This window comes from Hermetia illucens, chromosome 1 (assembly GCF_905115235.1).
Source record: "Hermetia illucens chromosome 1, iHerIll2.2.curated.20191125, whole genome shotgun sequence".
Classification (NCBI taxonomy): domain Eukaryota; kingdom Metazoa; phylum Arthropoda; class Insecta; order Diptera; family Stratiomyidae; genus Hermetia; species Hermetia illucens.
In genome coordinates this window covers 194,866,378-194,881,556 of record NC_051849.1, presented here as the reverse complement: position 1 = coordinate 194,881,556, position 15,179 = coordinate 194,866,378, and the positions used below count along the sequence as shown (strand labels likewise).

General features: G+C 45.8%; 1 protein-coding gene across 1 annotated transcript; it reads right to left on the bottom strand.

Moving 5' to 3' along the window:
• Positions 1-5,775: 5,775 nt before the first annotated feature.
• Positions 5,776-13,567, bottom strand: LOC119646729 (protein YIPF6). The gene is made up of 6 exons (XM_038047310.1): positions 13,434-13,567; positions 13,254-13,376; positions 13,113-13,191; positions 12,887-13,052; positions 6,001-6,158; positions 5,776-5,942 (listed from the first exon to the last, which is right to left on the bottom strand). Exons 1-6 carry the CDS (start codon positions 13,449-13,451, stop codon positions 5,824-5,826), a joined length of 663 nt encoding a protein of 220 aa, XP_037903238.1. The 5' UTR covers positions 13,452-13,567; the 3' UTR covers positions 5,776-5,823.
• Between the last annotated feature and the right edge of the window lie 1,612 nt (positions 13,568-15,179).

Below are 15,179 nucleotides of genomic sequence, written 5' to 3'. Positions count from 1 at the left end.
GTACGAGCTTTTCACTTATATTTTCAAAGTCCGTAACAACAAGTTTCATTTTTTGGCTGACTAGTGAGCCTACTTCGAGCACATAAATCATTAGATGGTCACTATAATATAAGCTCTAGTGGTTCTTCTCCAAGAACCCGGTCCCTGTCCAGCGCATTTCTTGTAACGCAGTGACATCAATCTTAATTGGGACAGGGTATCGGCTAGTAACTCATCTCTTCTCCACGACAGCCTCACGTTCCTAACGTAGTAAATCACCGTACTACTGACCGCTCGTTGTTGCCCTTCAAGCAATGGAAAGTGGTAGCCATAATCTTCGACATCGATTTTTCTATTTTGAATTCGGAGTGGTGAGAGGGTACTTCTTTAATGAACACCAACCGAGGCACGAAGAGGTTTTGATACACCCGCCCCACTTCGAACTTTACTTTTCGGATCGTAGTAGAGCAATTGAACGCACGAGTTCTTCTAGCACGAGGTGTTGTCGTAGAGTATACCAGATGGATTCGTGTGGCACACAGTCAAACGCTATTTCCAGATCCAGAAATAACACATCGTTCAATAAGTCCCGGGACTAGCGTAGAAATGGCGCTAATAATGCCATTTATATACCAAGGTTCAGAAGTACCAACCTTCAGATAAGATGTGTCAAAATTTGATGTAATTCGAAACATAACCAAGAAAGCTATAGTGGTTAAACTGACCCTACCTTTGCAATCGTGAAAAAATGGACCAAAACGAGTTTCGTGTGTTGATAAAACATTGTTGTCTAATGGGGAAAAACACTGTTCAAGCTGAGCAATGGCTTGAAAAACGTTATCCGGAATCTACTCCGTCGAAAACAATCATTTGTCGGTGGTATGCTGACTTGAAATGCGATCGTGCTGATACAAATGATGCGGAACGTTCGGGTCGGCCAAATGAGGGAGTAAATCCCGAAAACACCAAGCAAGTATTGAAAATCGTGATGGGTGACCGCAAAATGAAAGTGCGCGAGATAGCTAAGATGGTGAACATATAAACTGGTAGTGCATTTACTATTTTGCACCAAAAATTGGCTATGAAAAAGGTTTTTTCCAAATGGGTGCCGCGTTTGCTCACAATAGAACAAAAGCAACAACGTATCAATGATTCGGAGAGCTGTTTGGCACTGTTTACTCGCAATAAACAGGATTTTTTGCGTCGATATGTGACAGTGGATGAAACATGGATTCACCATTTCACTCCGGAGTGAAGTCGGCAGTCAGCGGAATGGCGTACAACCGGTGAAAGCCGCCCGAAGCGTCCAAAAACACAACAGTCGGCCACCAAAGTGGTGGCTTCCTTATTCTGGGATGCGAATGGTATAATTTTCATTGACTACCTCGAAGACGGAAAAACCATCAATAGCGACTACTACATAGTGTTATTAGATCGTTTGAAGGCTGAAATAGCGAAAAAACGCCCACACATGAAGAAGAAGAAAGTCATCTTTTATCAAGACAACGCACCGTGCCACAAGTCAATCAAAACGATGACCAAATTCAACGAATTAGACTTCCAACTGCTTCCTCATCCTCCGTACTCGCCGGATCTGGCCCCCAGCGACTGCTGGCTCTTTGCGGATCTCAAAAAGATGCTCCAGGGAAAAAGATTTGGTTCAAATGAGGTGGTGATCGCTGCTACTGAGGCTCATTTTGAATCAAAAGACAAATCGTTCTACAAACATGGCATTGAAAAGTTAGAGAAGCGTTGGAATGATTGTATAACCCTTGAAGGAGATGATGTTGATGAATAATAAAGAATTTTGCCGATAAAATGTTGTTTTCATAGTTAGTCCCGGGAGTTATTGAACGATGTGTTACAATGTAAAGAGGGCGATGCTCACGATGTTTCTCCATGAGAAACCGTGCAGGGTGTATTGCGTCAGCAGTTCCACAGTTCTTGACAAATCCGGCTAGATTCACGGTTATTTCTGCGATTTCGGGAATACGTTTGTCAGAATGCGATCAGAAATCTTAACCGGATCGGACGGTAATTTGAACATTCTGCTGGACTACTTTTCTTTCTCCATATTTGAACTGTGGTACTTTATTGCCAGTCGGATGGTCTTCTACTCTCCTGAATAACCCGATTAAAGAATTCACTGAGCCACAGTGTTGGGTCCCAGCTCTTCACTTTCCCTAGCTCAATGAGATGTCATCAGGTCCTGTTGCTTTCTCCGATTTCATTCGTTTTATTGCTTCCTCGAGTTCAGTTGCGCTGACAGGTGCAACTACTCCAAATGTCGACAATGATTGTGGAAGTGGAAAGTCAGAATTCCTCGGTCTTTCCAGTTATAGTGCCAATATTTAGCGTGGAGACACGTATTTCGTTTGCACGGACTAACTTATTTACGTCCTGACGCCGTCCATGCGTCAAGAATCATTGTCCATTTCTCGACAGAACCAGGACCCGTTCTGCCACGTCGACTGCATTTTATTTTTGTTTTACTGATGATAGTATAAAGTACGCTGCCTCAAACTCTCCTCCTTTACCTGGGCTTGTGACCAGAATGTTATGTTAATAGCATGGCGGAGTTCGTACCACGCGAAAATCAATTTCTCTTAGATTTTCCCAGCTAATGCGTCGCTAAAACATCGACACTTGGAAAGAGTAAAATTAAATTGATGCCATGTAACGAGATTCCTAAGAGACTTGTTGTTTCGATTTGGGTACCGAAGAGGCAGCGATCCAATTCTAGTTGAAACCGCTAACGAGATATTTAGGGAACGAAAGCAAGTAATGTTAAGTGTGGTCCTGATCAACATGCAGCTCCCAAAGTGACTTACTTGATAACTTTCTTCAAGAACGAAAGCACTGACGTCATTTAAACACAACAATCCTCCATAGTTCAAAAGATATCAAAGTGGTCCACAACCACTGTCATTGTCAAAAGCGTTTACAGGTTTCTCTGCGTTCTGACCTAGCTTCCAGTGATTTAACTATGATCAAACTTAAACCCAGCCTCTCTTCTTCCGGCCGCAACCTCATGGAGATGTAGACATGTTTAATTATTATATTATTTTCTCTTTCTTGAAATAAAAGAAATAGTTTAACTATAGTACTTTCATGTTCCCTGGACTTGCATTACTCACCACCCCTTTATGACAAATAGCGAGAACAGCTAACCTGCTAATATGCCACAATACCAAGAGAAGGCGCATATCCTTGCAAACAAGTGAACAAAATGAGTCTCTTTTTGATGCTATTAGTGGTACTAACCTATGTAAAGCCCCATCCCTAGTTAAACGCAGCGCAAAGACAACACGGTTGGGATGAAATGAGGACCAGTCTGTCTTTAATATCCGCTATGGCTATAAATACAAACAACTCAAGTTGTCCAAGAGTGCCATTAGTACCACCCGATGATGATCGCGTTTGCCAATGAACATAGAAATCAATTCTTTGTTAAGAAATCGGATATTTTCTTAACGGAACTATCTGATGAAATTCTGAAGGTATTAGTTCAAATACACTTCTCTGCCTATGAGGAGAACTGGGAGCCTGAACCTCTGAGAATTCCGTCATAGCGGTCAGTAGAAATTGTCCGATGGGTTCTGTTGAGGGAAAGACTCCTTTCTGTAATAAATGGCAGTGGATCGTTTACCGCACATCTGGAGACACGGAGGCTTTCCATACCGAAGAGGGGCAAGCATGGCCATGGGTTCACGAACATTTTTAGACCAGTTAGTCGCGCTTTCTTTGTTTAAAAAACTTTGGGGGGTCGTCCACAACAGAAGTGTTCGATATCCTGAGTGCGTTCGTTTCGAGTGTCCACTCGGGTAACAGCGATTGCTTTCTTTGCTTCCCGGTTAGCATTCTCATAAATTTTCCAAGTGGTCAGCGTTTTGTCGTCGAGAAACTTGTGGCAGAGGCGTTTCTTTTCATTTCAACATTGTCATCCCAAACCCAAGTATCTCGGTTGAGGTACCGCCTACCTGGTGCTCAGAGGTGGCGGTGAGGAAGACAGGGAGGCAACCCTGTCGGCCAAACCAAAACCAAGTGGCCGAGGAGAACCTCCATAGTAAAGGCACCGGGAGACGCTGTAATCACTTTGGCTTGCCGGCCATGATGCAATAGGTGAATGCTCCAAAGGCCTAATCAGGGCGATCAGACCCGGGTCTGCACGGGAACTCATCTGAAGTGGCAATTTGGTCACGAAACCTTACCAGGGGTATACTGGTACCATGGGAACCGGGATAGCCCCTGGACTATCATACTTCGGGAGAACTCCCGTTGTATGTGAGTACAACTCGGTTGTTTGCGGCCCCCTAGTGGGAGTTTCATGGGGGTTGTGGTTGTGTTCAAGCGAGAAGAGACCTTCAGACCTCGGCGTCGTGTTGCGTATCAGCACGGGTGCCGTACTCCTTAGTTCGGTAGAGATTTAGGTAGGTCTTGCATCCACCAGTATAAATGCTAAGCCATGCACTTGGTATAGACTGGCACCCCCGTTGCTTGTTTCAGCGGGGCTTTGATTGTGGTCACAAAATCCATCCGTGTCCTAAGAAGACCGTGGGATTAAGTCTTCCAGACATGTGCTCACGTAAAACCCTCAAGGAGTTAACTGTACCGCCTACCTGGCTTGGTGATTCCGAGGGTTGGAGAGACCGCTTTGTGGATCGTTTCTTTCATTTGGTTTCACGATTCTTCTACATTCGTAATGATTGGTAATTGTGTGAGATCATTTCTTGTTTTCTTGTTTCCCCCCATGGAACCTGCTACCATCTGCCTTATCACTCACATGGCCATTAAGGTCGCCGGCAATGATGATATAGTCATCAGCAGGCACGCTACAAGTGTTTTCATCGAGAAGTTGCCAAAAGGCATCTTTCTCGGCATCAGGTCGACCTGTGTGTGGTGCGTACGCGATAAAGAAGTGAATAGTGCGATCAGCTGATATAATGGTGAGCTTCATCAGCCGATCATCGAATCGTTCGACTCTTTTAATGGTATCACGGAAACCCTCTGAGATGGCAATACCAACACCGCATTGAGTGTGTGGAGTACCAAAATAGAGAAGTTTATAGCCATTTTTACCGCATTCGCGTTCTATGTCGCGGTTTTTGGTACCAGACCATCGGGTTTCTTGCAGAGCGTAGATATCAACGCGCCTTTTCCGAAGGGCTCTTGCGAGTTCCTCGGTCCTACCAGTTAGGGTGCCAATTGACAGTTCAAATTTCTTATCTCAAGAATGCAAGTGCATTATTGGATAACTAATCATAATTTCCACGTCACATTTAAAAGGTCTACTTCGGCGAGGCAAAGGGTATGATTCTCCCCGAAGTTCAGTCGAAGTTTTCGCAAGGATCCGTAATAGAGATGCTTCAAGTTTTTTTCAGAAAGCGTAATATTTTCCGTAGACCCACCGATCATATAGATTGTTTACAACTAAATTCGGTTCCTTACCCAGAGTTTGTTGTTGTCATATATTCCATTGTGTTGTATTTTGAGTAATACAGCAATAGATATTATCGTTATGATTTTGATCTCCAAATGTTTGCGGACCATCCTCTCTTTTACATGTCTCTAAGGTTGCGGCCTCTATTGAAGAAATCTAATTTCAGATAGGAAGCGCTCTAATGCTCACCAAAAACAATAAAGTAGAATGCGTTGTCCGAAATGAAAATTGTAAATAATTTCGAACATAAAATACGTTTTATATAACATATTGGCCATCACAAATTAATATATCTTACTTAATTCAAATTCTATTCACAATCGCTTCTGATCGCACGGGGGTAATAAAATGCCGAATTATTTTCTCATCTTTACTTGTCTATAAAATAAATAACCTAGCGTAGTTCATTTGGACGAGTGCGATATAACAAGCCAAGATATTATGAAATAAAACAGAAATATTGGATAGACGGCAAGTGGTTTTCGATTTGGTGGTTGGCTGTCACCCAGAAAGACGAAGGAAGCTGAAAAGAGAATGATTGATGGAAGGAAAAGGTGTGTGAATGCTGCATTAATACTGACCATAGGTTGCCCACACGAATCCACAAAGTGTTGCGACTAGTCTCAGGAAGAATATCGTTACCGACTGCGTGGCCAACAACAAAACTCTACAAATAATAAGCGATAGCGCTACTGGTGTTAGACAATATCCTAGTACACAAACTGATTGAAAAAATGATCTGGAAAGAAAAGAAATTAGAATAGCATCAGCATAAAATATAGCAGAACAGAACAGAGATCTCTTCATCGCTGCCAATCACGGTTATCCACGGGAAGGCTACTGAAAGGAGTTGATTTCTGTGGAAGTGTGTAGCGGGAATCTTCGATGAGAAAGAATCCTTAGCGCCAAATCATCTGAGCAATATTTTAGGCAAAGATCAGTCAGGAGCTGCCTTTACTGCCCTGGGTAAAAAGATCATGGAGCTGTGTGAATCCATAAAGAGGCGCAGGAACATTCACCAGAAGATAAGGGCCATGAAAAGAGGCATCCGTTTGGCGTACGGCGAGGTCCAGGACGAAAGAGGAAGAAAGCCATCGAATGAAAATAACGCCTGTTCAAAATACCGGGGAAGAGGCTGCACGAAAAGCAGAACGACTCAACAGGTCAACATACCTCGAAAAGAAAAAAAGGATTCAACTCCCAAAAAGCCGGAACACATGAGGACTACGACTGAAGTTGCCAACGAAACTGTTGCAGCGGCGACCTCGAGAAAAGAGACCGCATCTTCAAAGGCGGATAGCCTGGAGGAAAGTGGAGCCACGGAAAAGAAACGATTGGGGGAAGACAAGACCGAAGGTGATTAGCGTTTCAATACCATGTGAACGGTCAGACGTTAACATTCTCAAAAGAATGAAAGAAAAACCCGTACTTACCAACTTGGAAGACAATGTCCCAGAAGGGAGATCTTAAAAAGAAATTCAAGGATGTTACTGCGGACAGATTCTTGAGCCAAATCGGAAAGTCGTTAGAGCAGGAAGCAGACAAAAGGGCTAACAGGCCGGAGATCACTATAATCTGCAAAGATATAGATGAAATGACCACGAAGAAGGATGTTCACGAAGCGCTGGAGAAGCAGTTCGATCTGGTTGTACTACAGCCGTCAGCGGTGAAAACACTGAGGAAAGCCGAGATACCGCCATCATCAGTACCAGCAAAGACAGCACTCAAACTATTAGCAGCAGGGAGAGAGAGGACAGGCTGGATCGTCGTAGGGGTAGGCGCCGTCGAAGTGATGCTTTAGATGTCTTGGCTTCGGTCACATTGCGAAAGAGTGCACAGAAATACAAATCAACCTCAACCATTTTGAGGCAGCGCAGAATCTTCTCTCGCAAAACATTCGCGAGAAAAACATCGATGTGGCCATAATTAGTAAGCCATATCGAAACCACGGTGACAACATTTGGGTCAAAGACCAAACGGGCCAAGCAGCGCTATGGGCTTGCGGGGAACAAACTTTCGAGGAAATAATGGAGCACCCGGAGAAGGTATATATCCAACCCTAGCCTAAGCAAAGGAAGATGGTGTGACTCTGGAGAGTACTCATCTCCCTCTTGTGGCAATGGGCTTTTGTACTCTGGAAAGCGAAGTGGTAGCAGACGCAGCTCTGGTATCTGGTTCTTTCTGATGACTACCGCACAGCGCGTTCTCTGGACCTGGGAGCAGATTTCTTACAGACTTTTAACTGCAAGATTTAAGTCCAAGTTAAGGAGCATAACAATTGTACAAAGCTATGCACCAACGGAGACTTCCGATAAAATGGCGAAGGATGTTTTCTACGAGCAATTACACACAGTCTAGGGAAGCTTCCTAAATCTCCCATCGTAATAATAATGGATGATCTGAACGCCAATGTGATGAGGAAATATGGTCTTGGTGATCGTATGGATGTTGGGAGGTTTATGAATTTCTGTACCATTCATCGTCTTGTCATTGGTGGCTCAGAGCTTGCCATAACGTCAGTCGCTTTTCAACAAACCGACACCATACAAGCGATCACATTGGCCACTTTGCGATTAGCAGTAGATTTAGAAATTGTCTTCTGGAGATGCACGAAAAAAGAGGCACAGACATCGGCTTCGAAAGGGATCAACATCTGGGGGCATTTGCTTTCGTTTTGCGTCCGCCACATCTTGCAGGCGGTTGCCGTTTCAGAATACAAAAAGGTCAACGTTTCGGCTCGATTATGCTTGAAATGCTAAGGTGCGCACATAATGAATGTCTGTAGGACCACGAAGATAGCGACGCAAAAATCTCTGGATGAGGCTAGCAGTTACCCAGCTTTCAATCGAGTCATCCGGGAGAATGCGTATTTAGAAGATCTGCTAGCGTTTGCTGATACTCTTTCTCAGCTCCTAGGTTTGCGACAAATGCTGACAGCGTAGCTCAAGGCAAACGGTTTTTCGCTAAGTAAATGGACGGCTAATCACCCCAAGGCACTTTCATCAACCACAACTGATCACAGAGCTGATCAGCTTTTCATCGTAAATTGTCGGACCTGGGCTACGACACATTGAATCGGGATTTTATGCCATCCAATGATGCATTTCGTTTCAAGATAGCATCGCCGACTTGCGGTGGTCCGGTCACCAATCGTCAAGCGCTCTGTTATCTTTCGTCTTTACGGTCCTCAAAATTGGATCTCGCCCGATTAGTTTTAAGATTTTTATGCAGAGCTACCATCCGCCTCGCAACCCTGTTATCTTTTCGATCACGGGCGTCTATACCACGTTGAATCTACAGCGATTCATGGTTTTTGCGACGTATCGGAGATCGATTTTGGCGCTGCTATCTGCCGAAGGACGTTCCCCGCGGAAGGTCATTTCTGAAACAATGGTCGTACCGCTTAAGAAGGTATCGCCCTTACGCCTCGAACTATATGCTGCCTAGCTACACGCTCATTATTTTAGAAGATACAAGCCGTTCTTTCGATGATGCCCCAACATCCGCTTGGATTCGTGGACAACCTCCTTTTGTGCTCGCCTGAGCCGTGGTCATGCACGGACGATTTTGAGTCGCTCAAGCCTATTCCCGAGCAGCGTCCCACTTTCAGCAATTTGACCAACGCACCCGCCCGCACGATGTCCGAATTATTACTCCGAGTTTTAAAACGGAACAGATTATTCCGGATCATAGCAAGATGCTTGGAATTCATCCAAAGGTTATGCCAGCGGCTGGCGGACAAGAAGATGTCTCACTCGCACTGGAGAAGTTACTGAGCTTTCGCTGCTTCGCGTAAATTCAGCACGACTCGTTCTTTTCGAAGCGGGTAGCGCGAGATGTGCATCATCGCACTCTCCATGGGCACATATTGCTTACACTGAGCCATCGGCGCTATCACCTTTAGATACTCCGCGGTCAAAGGCTGGTACGGACTGAAATATTTCGTTGTTAGCGCGGCTGGCTTCAGCGTACCTGTATCTATATGTTCAATGATGCCGCTCGTTTCTATACTCGGGCGTAGACTTTGCAGATACTATTCATCTACGAGGCTCCCGAGGACGAGGAGTGCACACATATAAAGATTACATAATAGTCTTCGTTTACTTCGCCAGACTCGTCTCCTGAGCAATTTCGGAACCAATTTTCTCAGAGCCGATACAGAGCTACAGGAGTTCTTCCCATGGACGCAAGCCCGGAGTTATTCGACTGCTCGCGTCCTTGCCAGCGATGGCAGGGAGTGTCAGTTAAACCCTCCCGGCGCTCCTCATTTCTGCAGACCGCGGATGTTCGGAAACTGAACAAAGTGAGGAAAATATGTATCCTCGTCATTGTTTCCTCAAGTCAATCAACCAACATCAAAGGTCCAACATCGCAGTCACCACCCAAAACGGTAACCTCCACAGTTATGAATCCGGCGCCGAAAGTCCAGCATCGTCTAATTCGGCGTCAGGTAAATGCTAAAACATGTTATCCCTAAACACGGAATCCAGACAAAGCCATTACCTTGGCATTGAGCAAGAACATTAAGTCGAACGCCATCCCAAACCCAGATGGCAATGGTACCCGATAAGTCGAGATGCCATGAAGCCGGGCCCCTGTTCTGGTATTGCTCGCTAATTGACACTAGATCAACTTTTATCTCCGCAACGAACTGTGTTAGCAACTGATAAGCGGTTGCACTCCGGTACATGTTAGTTTGTAGGATGCGGATCGTGCTTTAGTTCCGTTCTAAAAATTGGACGCCGCCCCGAACCCCAGTGTGAGTAACGCTTTCATCAGACGCGCCACGATCCTTTAAGAAAACACAATTTTCGCTTTCATAGTAGATCTTCGCTTAGTGACCTAAATGACCGCATCTGCAGCATGCTGTTCTTCGGTCGTGGCCTCTTTGCCTAGAATCATGTGGCCCGCAAAGTTGCGATTTCATTGTTCCACTGGGTTGCCTACTGACTAGCAGTCGTCTTCTGGGCATAGTAGCATCGCATGCTCCTGTCATTCATTGGGTATCTGGGTGACTTTTTCCTGGGCCCTGCCATTCAGAGATATGTCGGGTCGCCGTGAGTTGCTTGAAATTTTTCACCTACCTGGGCAACACATCGATGGTCACGGCAAGTATAGTCCTAGTAACTTCCCAGGCAACTCTTCTGGGTAAAGTAGCACTCACGTATGTCTCGCCCAGTATAGAACCTAGGACCCCTCCTCTGAAAGTGTATGAGGTCCTTAGATTCGTGAGTACCACCTCCAGCTCCGCGAATACTTCGTACAAAACGCGGCTTTACATATTCATTGTCCGACTGCCCCATTCAAAAGCCCAGGCTTTAAAATCCCCCCTCATATTATGTACGTTATACTGTGGAATGCTATAAAAACTCTGGGCATTCCCAACGCAGTATGCCACAGGTAAGGCGACCTTCGCAACCTTCAAATAGCTGTGAATCAAGCTGGGTTTGTCAAGAACTCCGGAAGTACTGGCACAAACACCCTGCGCGGTTACTCATGGAGAAACACCGTGAGAAATATCGCCTTCTTTACATTGCATTTCTGGATCTGGAGAAAGCGTTTGACCCACACCACACCAACTCATCGTGTATGCTCCACAACAATACTTAGTACTAGAACAACTCGTGCGCTTGCTTAAATTGCTGCACCATAATCACGTATCAACGAACGTCTTAAATATAAGATTTACCGCAATGTCATCCGTCCTGCCGCTCGCTGACTATAAAAGACAATGAACGGCGTCCCACGGTAATGGACACGAAGATGTTACGTTGGACTAGTGGCGTGACATGTTTCGATCGCATCCGAAATGAGGATATCCGCGATCGATATGGCGTTGCACCGATCGTGGAAAAAATTGTGAAAATTGCGAGAGGCGCCTTCGATGGTATGGTCACGTCTATTTTTATTTTTCTCCAGTTTTTGTCCCGCTCACAAGCGGGGTCGGCTCGTCGTAATCGGTTTCGTCATTTGTCTGATCTGCAATCTCGAAGCTTTTACATCCCCATTCTGCGTATCAAGCGAAGTAATTCACGTTAACAAGGATTCACTTGTCAATATTGTTCTGACATCGAAGTCGATGGGGAGGGCCAAAAGGCGGAGGTTTGATACATTGGATGATGATTGAAAGTGAGGTGACGGCACCCAGATCAGGCATTCGATAGAGCAAAATGGCGAAACCGATCACGACGAGCCGTCCTCGTTTTTGAACAGGACAAAGGCTGAAGAAGCCAATGGAGGCGTAGCATTAGTCTCGGATATGGACAGGATCCAGAATACGTCAGTGTATTTCAAATGGGGTAGTGGCGATATTGGAGGTTTGTCGAAGGTACCCTCAATGTGTTCTTTCTCTACATTTTAGGTCACGGTAACATGTGAAGAGGCCGATGGGTTGCCCAAGTAGGACTCCGCTCTTGGCAGTTCCTCGATGGGCGTAGTCCGCGTCCCACTGGCGGTTGTGAAGAGTGAAATCTAATCGCGCTTTGCACGACATAGCCTATAGGAGTCCCTAAGGGACTTCCTATGAGATCTCTGATTGGAGAGTGAGAGATGCAACCCATTGGCTCTGAAGATCCGAACCTGCATTATTGTCCTCACTTTGTCTTACACACAAGCGTCATGAACTTAAGAATTTATAGCACCAAAATAGCGCGCCACAACGCTAATTAGGCTCCCCGGAACGGCTGGTTATGTGAGGGAGATAATAGGGTAGGCCGGCTTCAAAAATGGAATTTTACAGCTCAGACGACTTCCCTTTGCTCAGGTAAACTTTATTGGTTTTCTAAGGTGACCTAACTTGCGTCAATCAAACGTTGTGACTCGGCTTTATGGTCCATTGAAAGCCATTCTGATGCCGTTAATCACAACACACCAAAATTATCTCATCATCCATGAAACCACTTCATATTAATCAAATTCTTCGAGTTATCTTCCAGACGGTGGCGCAAACTTCAACGCTCTCAACTTTTGTGCAAGTAAGTCTTCGGTATTGGAAATGTTTGAGGACAATCATTCACTTTACTCTCATTTGTCGCATGACCACTCGGCGCGATTGCACTTTATCGTCGAATTAGATTCGCCACTCATGAAACAGACGCAATCCGGAAGAGATATTTCGTCTTTTGAGTCTTGATTGGGGAATTTGAAATGCTGCGACATTTAGTATGTCTAATGATTGGAATACGTCGCAGTTACTCCGACACTAATTTGGAAAGCCCCTCCGAAACCCACTTCTGAGTCCAGAGACACCACTTTGAGCCCACAAACCTAATCAACAGCAATCACACTCGGTGAGAATGCAACAAGACGTGGGTGTGTGGCTCCAAATTAAAACAGACACGCTAATGTGTGCCTAATTGCTCGTCAATACACGAAATTCTCCTCTGATAGCACAGCGTGACTCACGCGATCTGTGTAAACACAGCCCCGATAACTTTTATCGGTTCACCGATTCCCCCAGATACTTACATATTGCCACCGAGCAATTTGGAATTGAGTGTGACAATCGCCGCCCCGATCCAGACGATCACGAAAACTTGTGCGAATTCAGGTCCGCCGTCGTAGGCGCTGTCCGCGTTCCCTTGCAGGATCGTGGCGAGGAATGTGCACAGGACCAAAGGGCCCCACAAGTCCCCTGAAAATAGAAATAAACAAATTGGGATCATCCGACTTGGCACTGACTCGGAATGTTTACAGTCTTTCAGCAAACTCGACTTCTCTTTCGGGTACAGGACGTGGTAGAATTTGACGCCAACGGCACGGATGTCACGCAGCTGCAAATAGAAGATATTCGCTATAAACATTGCATGGAATTGAGGCCAATTTGTATACGAACAATCGTTTCCTTGATGGGCTCGTCAAGCGTGTAGAAGTCAGGGGCCCCCGGTTGTGACGTGTTCCGTGTTTTGGACGGAATTGTCATGTCACCTTCCAGCGAGCCTGGAACATCGTCCAGCATCTGCAAGGACACAATATTCACTCTGCATATAGAGCACCTTTAAATGACAAGTTTTACCTCCAAACGTGTATCCATTTCTTTGAATATCTACAAATATTACGAATCTTCAGTGGTAAATGACAGACGCCGACATATTTGACAATAAATTGACATTGACACCTTAGTGGTACCAGTGGTGTGTATATCTAATTAGAAACCGATTGAATTGTTGGCACTGAAAACGAAACAGAAATAATTTAAAACGGAACAATGTCGAATTGAACGTATTAATATTTGAAAAAGGCGGGAAGACCAGATCCACTGGTAAGAAGTTTCCTTTGACTAAATAATACATTTTACAACAATAATTGGCAACAAGTCGGGATGCTGAATTGAGGTATGCACAAACATATGTATGTAGGGTGATCTACAATATTTTTAATTCAGAAATGTATATATGTACATACGTTAATGGCAACGTCAAACTCATTTCCGCTAGACAGCCCAATTAGCGCTTTGGTGCGCCATTTTGGTGCCACAAACTCCCAAGACCATGACTTGTTATGGGAGCAGGGAGGCAGAGTCCAGCCGGCTCGGATCTTCAGAGCCAGTCCGTAGCATTCACGATAGAAACAGCTCCCCCACCCTGCAGCTCGAAATCTCTCTGAGGTCCCCAAAGAATGGTTTACGCAATGTCCGCAGCCTGACTAGCCAGAGCTGGGCAATCGCAGTGAAAATGCGTGAGGGTTTCCCTTCTTTCTCCGCTGCTTCGGCAATGCGAATTGTAGGGAATGCCGAGCCTAGCGGGATGGTCCCCTATGGGCCAGTGCCCCGTGCAGACTGCCGTAAATTTGAATGCGTCTGCACGCGTCTGGCAAAGGAGCTCTCGTGATCGGGTTATGTTATAAGCGGGCCAAATTCTCCTTGACTTGGCACAGCTCGTAAGCCTTCGCCATCTTAGGGCCGCGGCTGCTAGGTAGTGCGAGTACACTCGCCCTCCGACAGCCGCCAGCGAAACACCGACTGTATTCGCCGGACGGCTGCTAAGAGCAGAGCCTTGCCTGGCCAATCCGTCTATGTTCCTATGCCCCGGAACGCAGAGGACAGTGACCTTGAGCGTGCCGCCCAGACGGTTCAGCGCGTCTCTGCACTGCCCCACCAGCCTGGAAGATGTCGTCGTTGAGTACAAGGTCTTGATGGCCGCTTGGCTGTCGGTCAGAATGACTATGTTACGATGGAGCTCGAATCACGCTCCAGCCATCGACAGACTTCTAATATCGTCAGTACTTCCGCCTGGAATACACTGGCGAAACCTGGGAGACCATACCACTTGCATACACTGTGTGTATTCGAGACTCCAGCGCGCCGACTCCACAGACCATCTTTGATCCGTCCGTAAAGAATACTGTGTCATAGCCTTGCAACACGCCGCCGGTCTTCCACTTTGCCCTGGTTGGAAGGTCCACAGCAAAGTTTCTCGTGAAGTTCAGCTTGCGTGTAGCATAGTCCGTGGGGGATGCCCAGATTTCCCGAGGTATTTCATCTAGGATGTTGCTATGGCCGTAGGACTTCGCTGCCCAGCATCCGGACTCACATAGTCTGACGGCACTGCATGCTGCAACATATTTAATGTGGAGGTCTAAGGGAAGGAGATGCAGGAGTACATTTTTTTTGGGAGTAGGGTACATGAATGCGTTACGCACAGAGTGTTGGACTTCCGCAACAGCACACTGGGGGACTACCAACTAAACACCTCCCTGTCATCAGAAAACTAGCCAGGAACCGTTTGACACATTTCCCGACGTTGGGAGCCTTCAAGTCAGG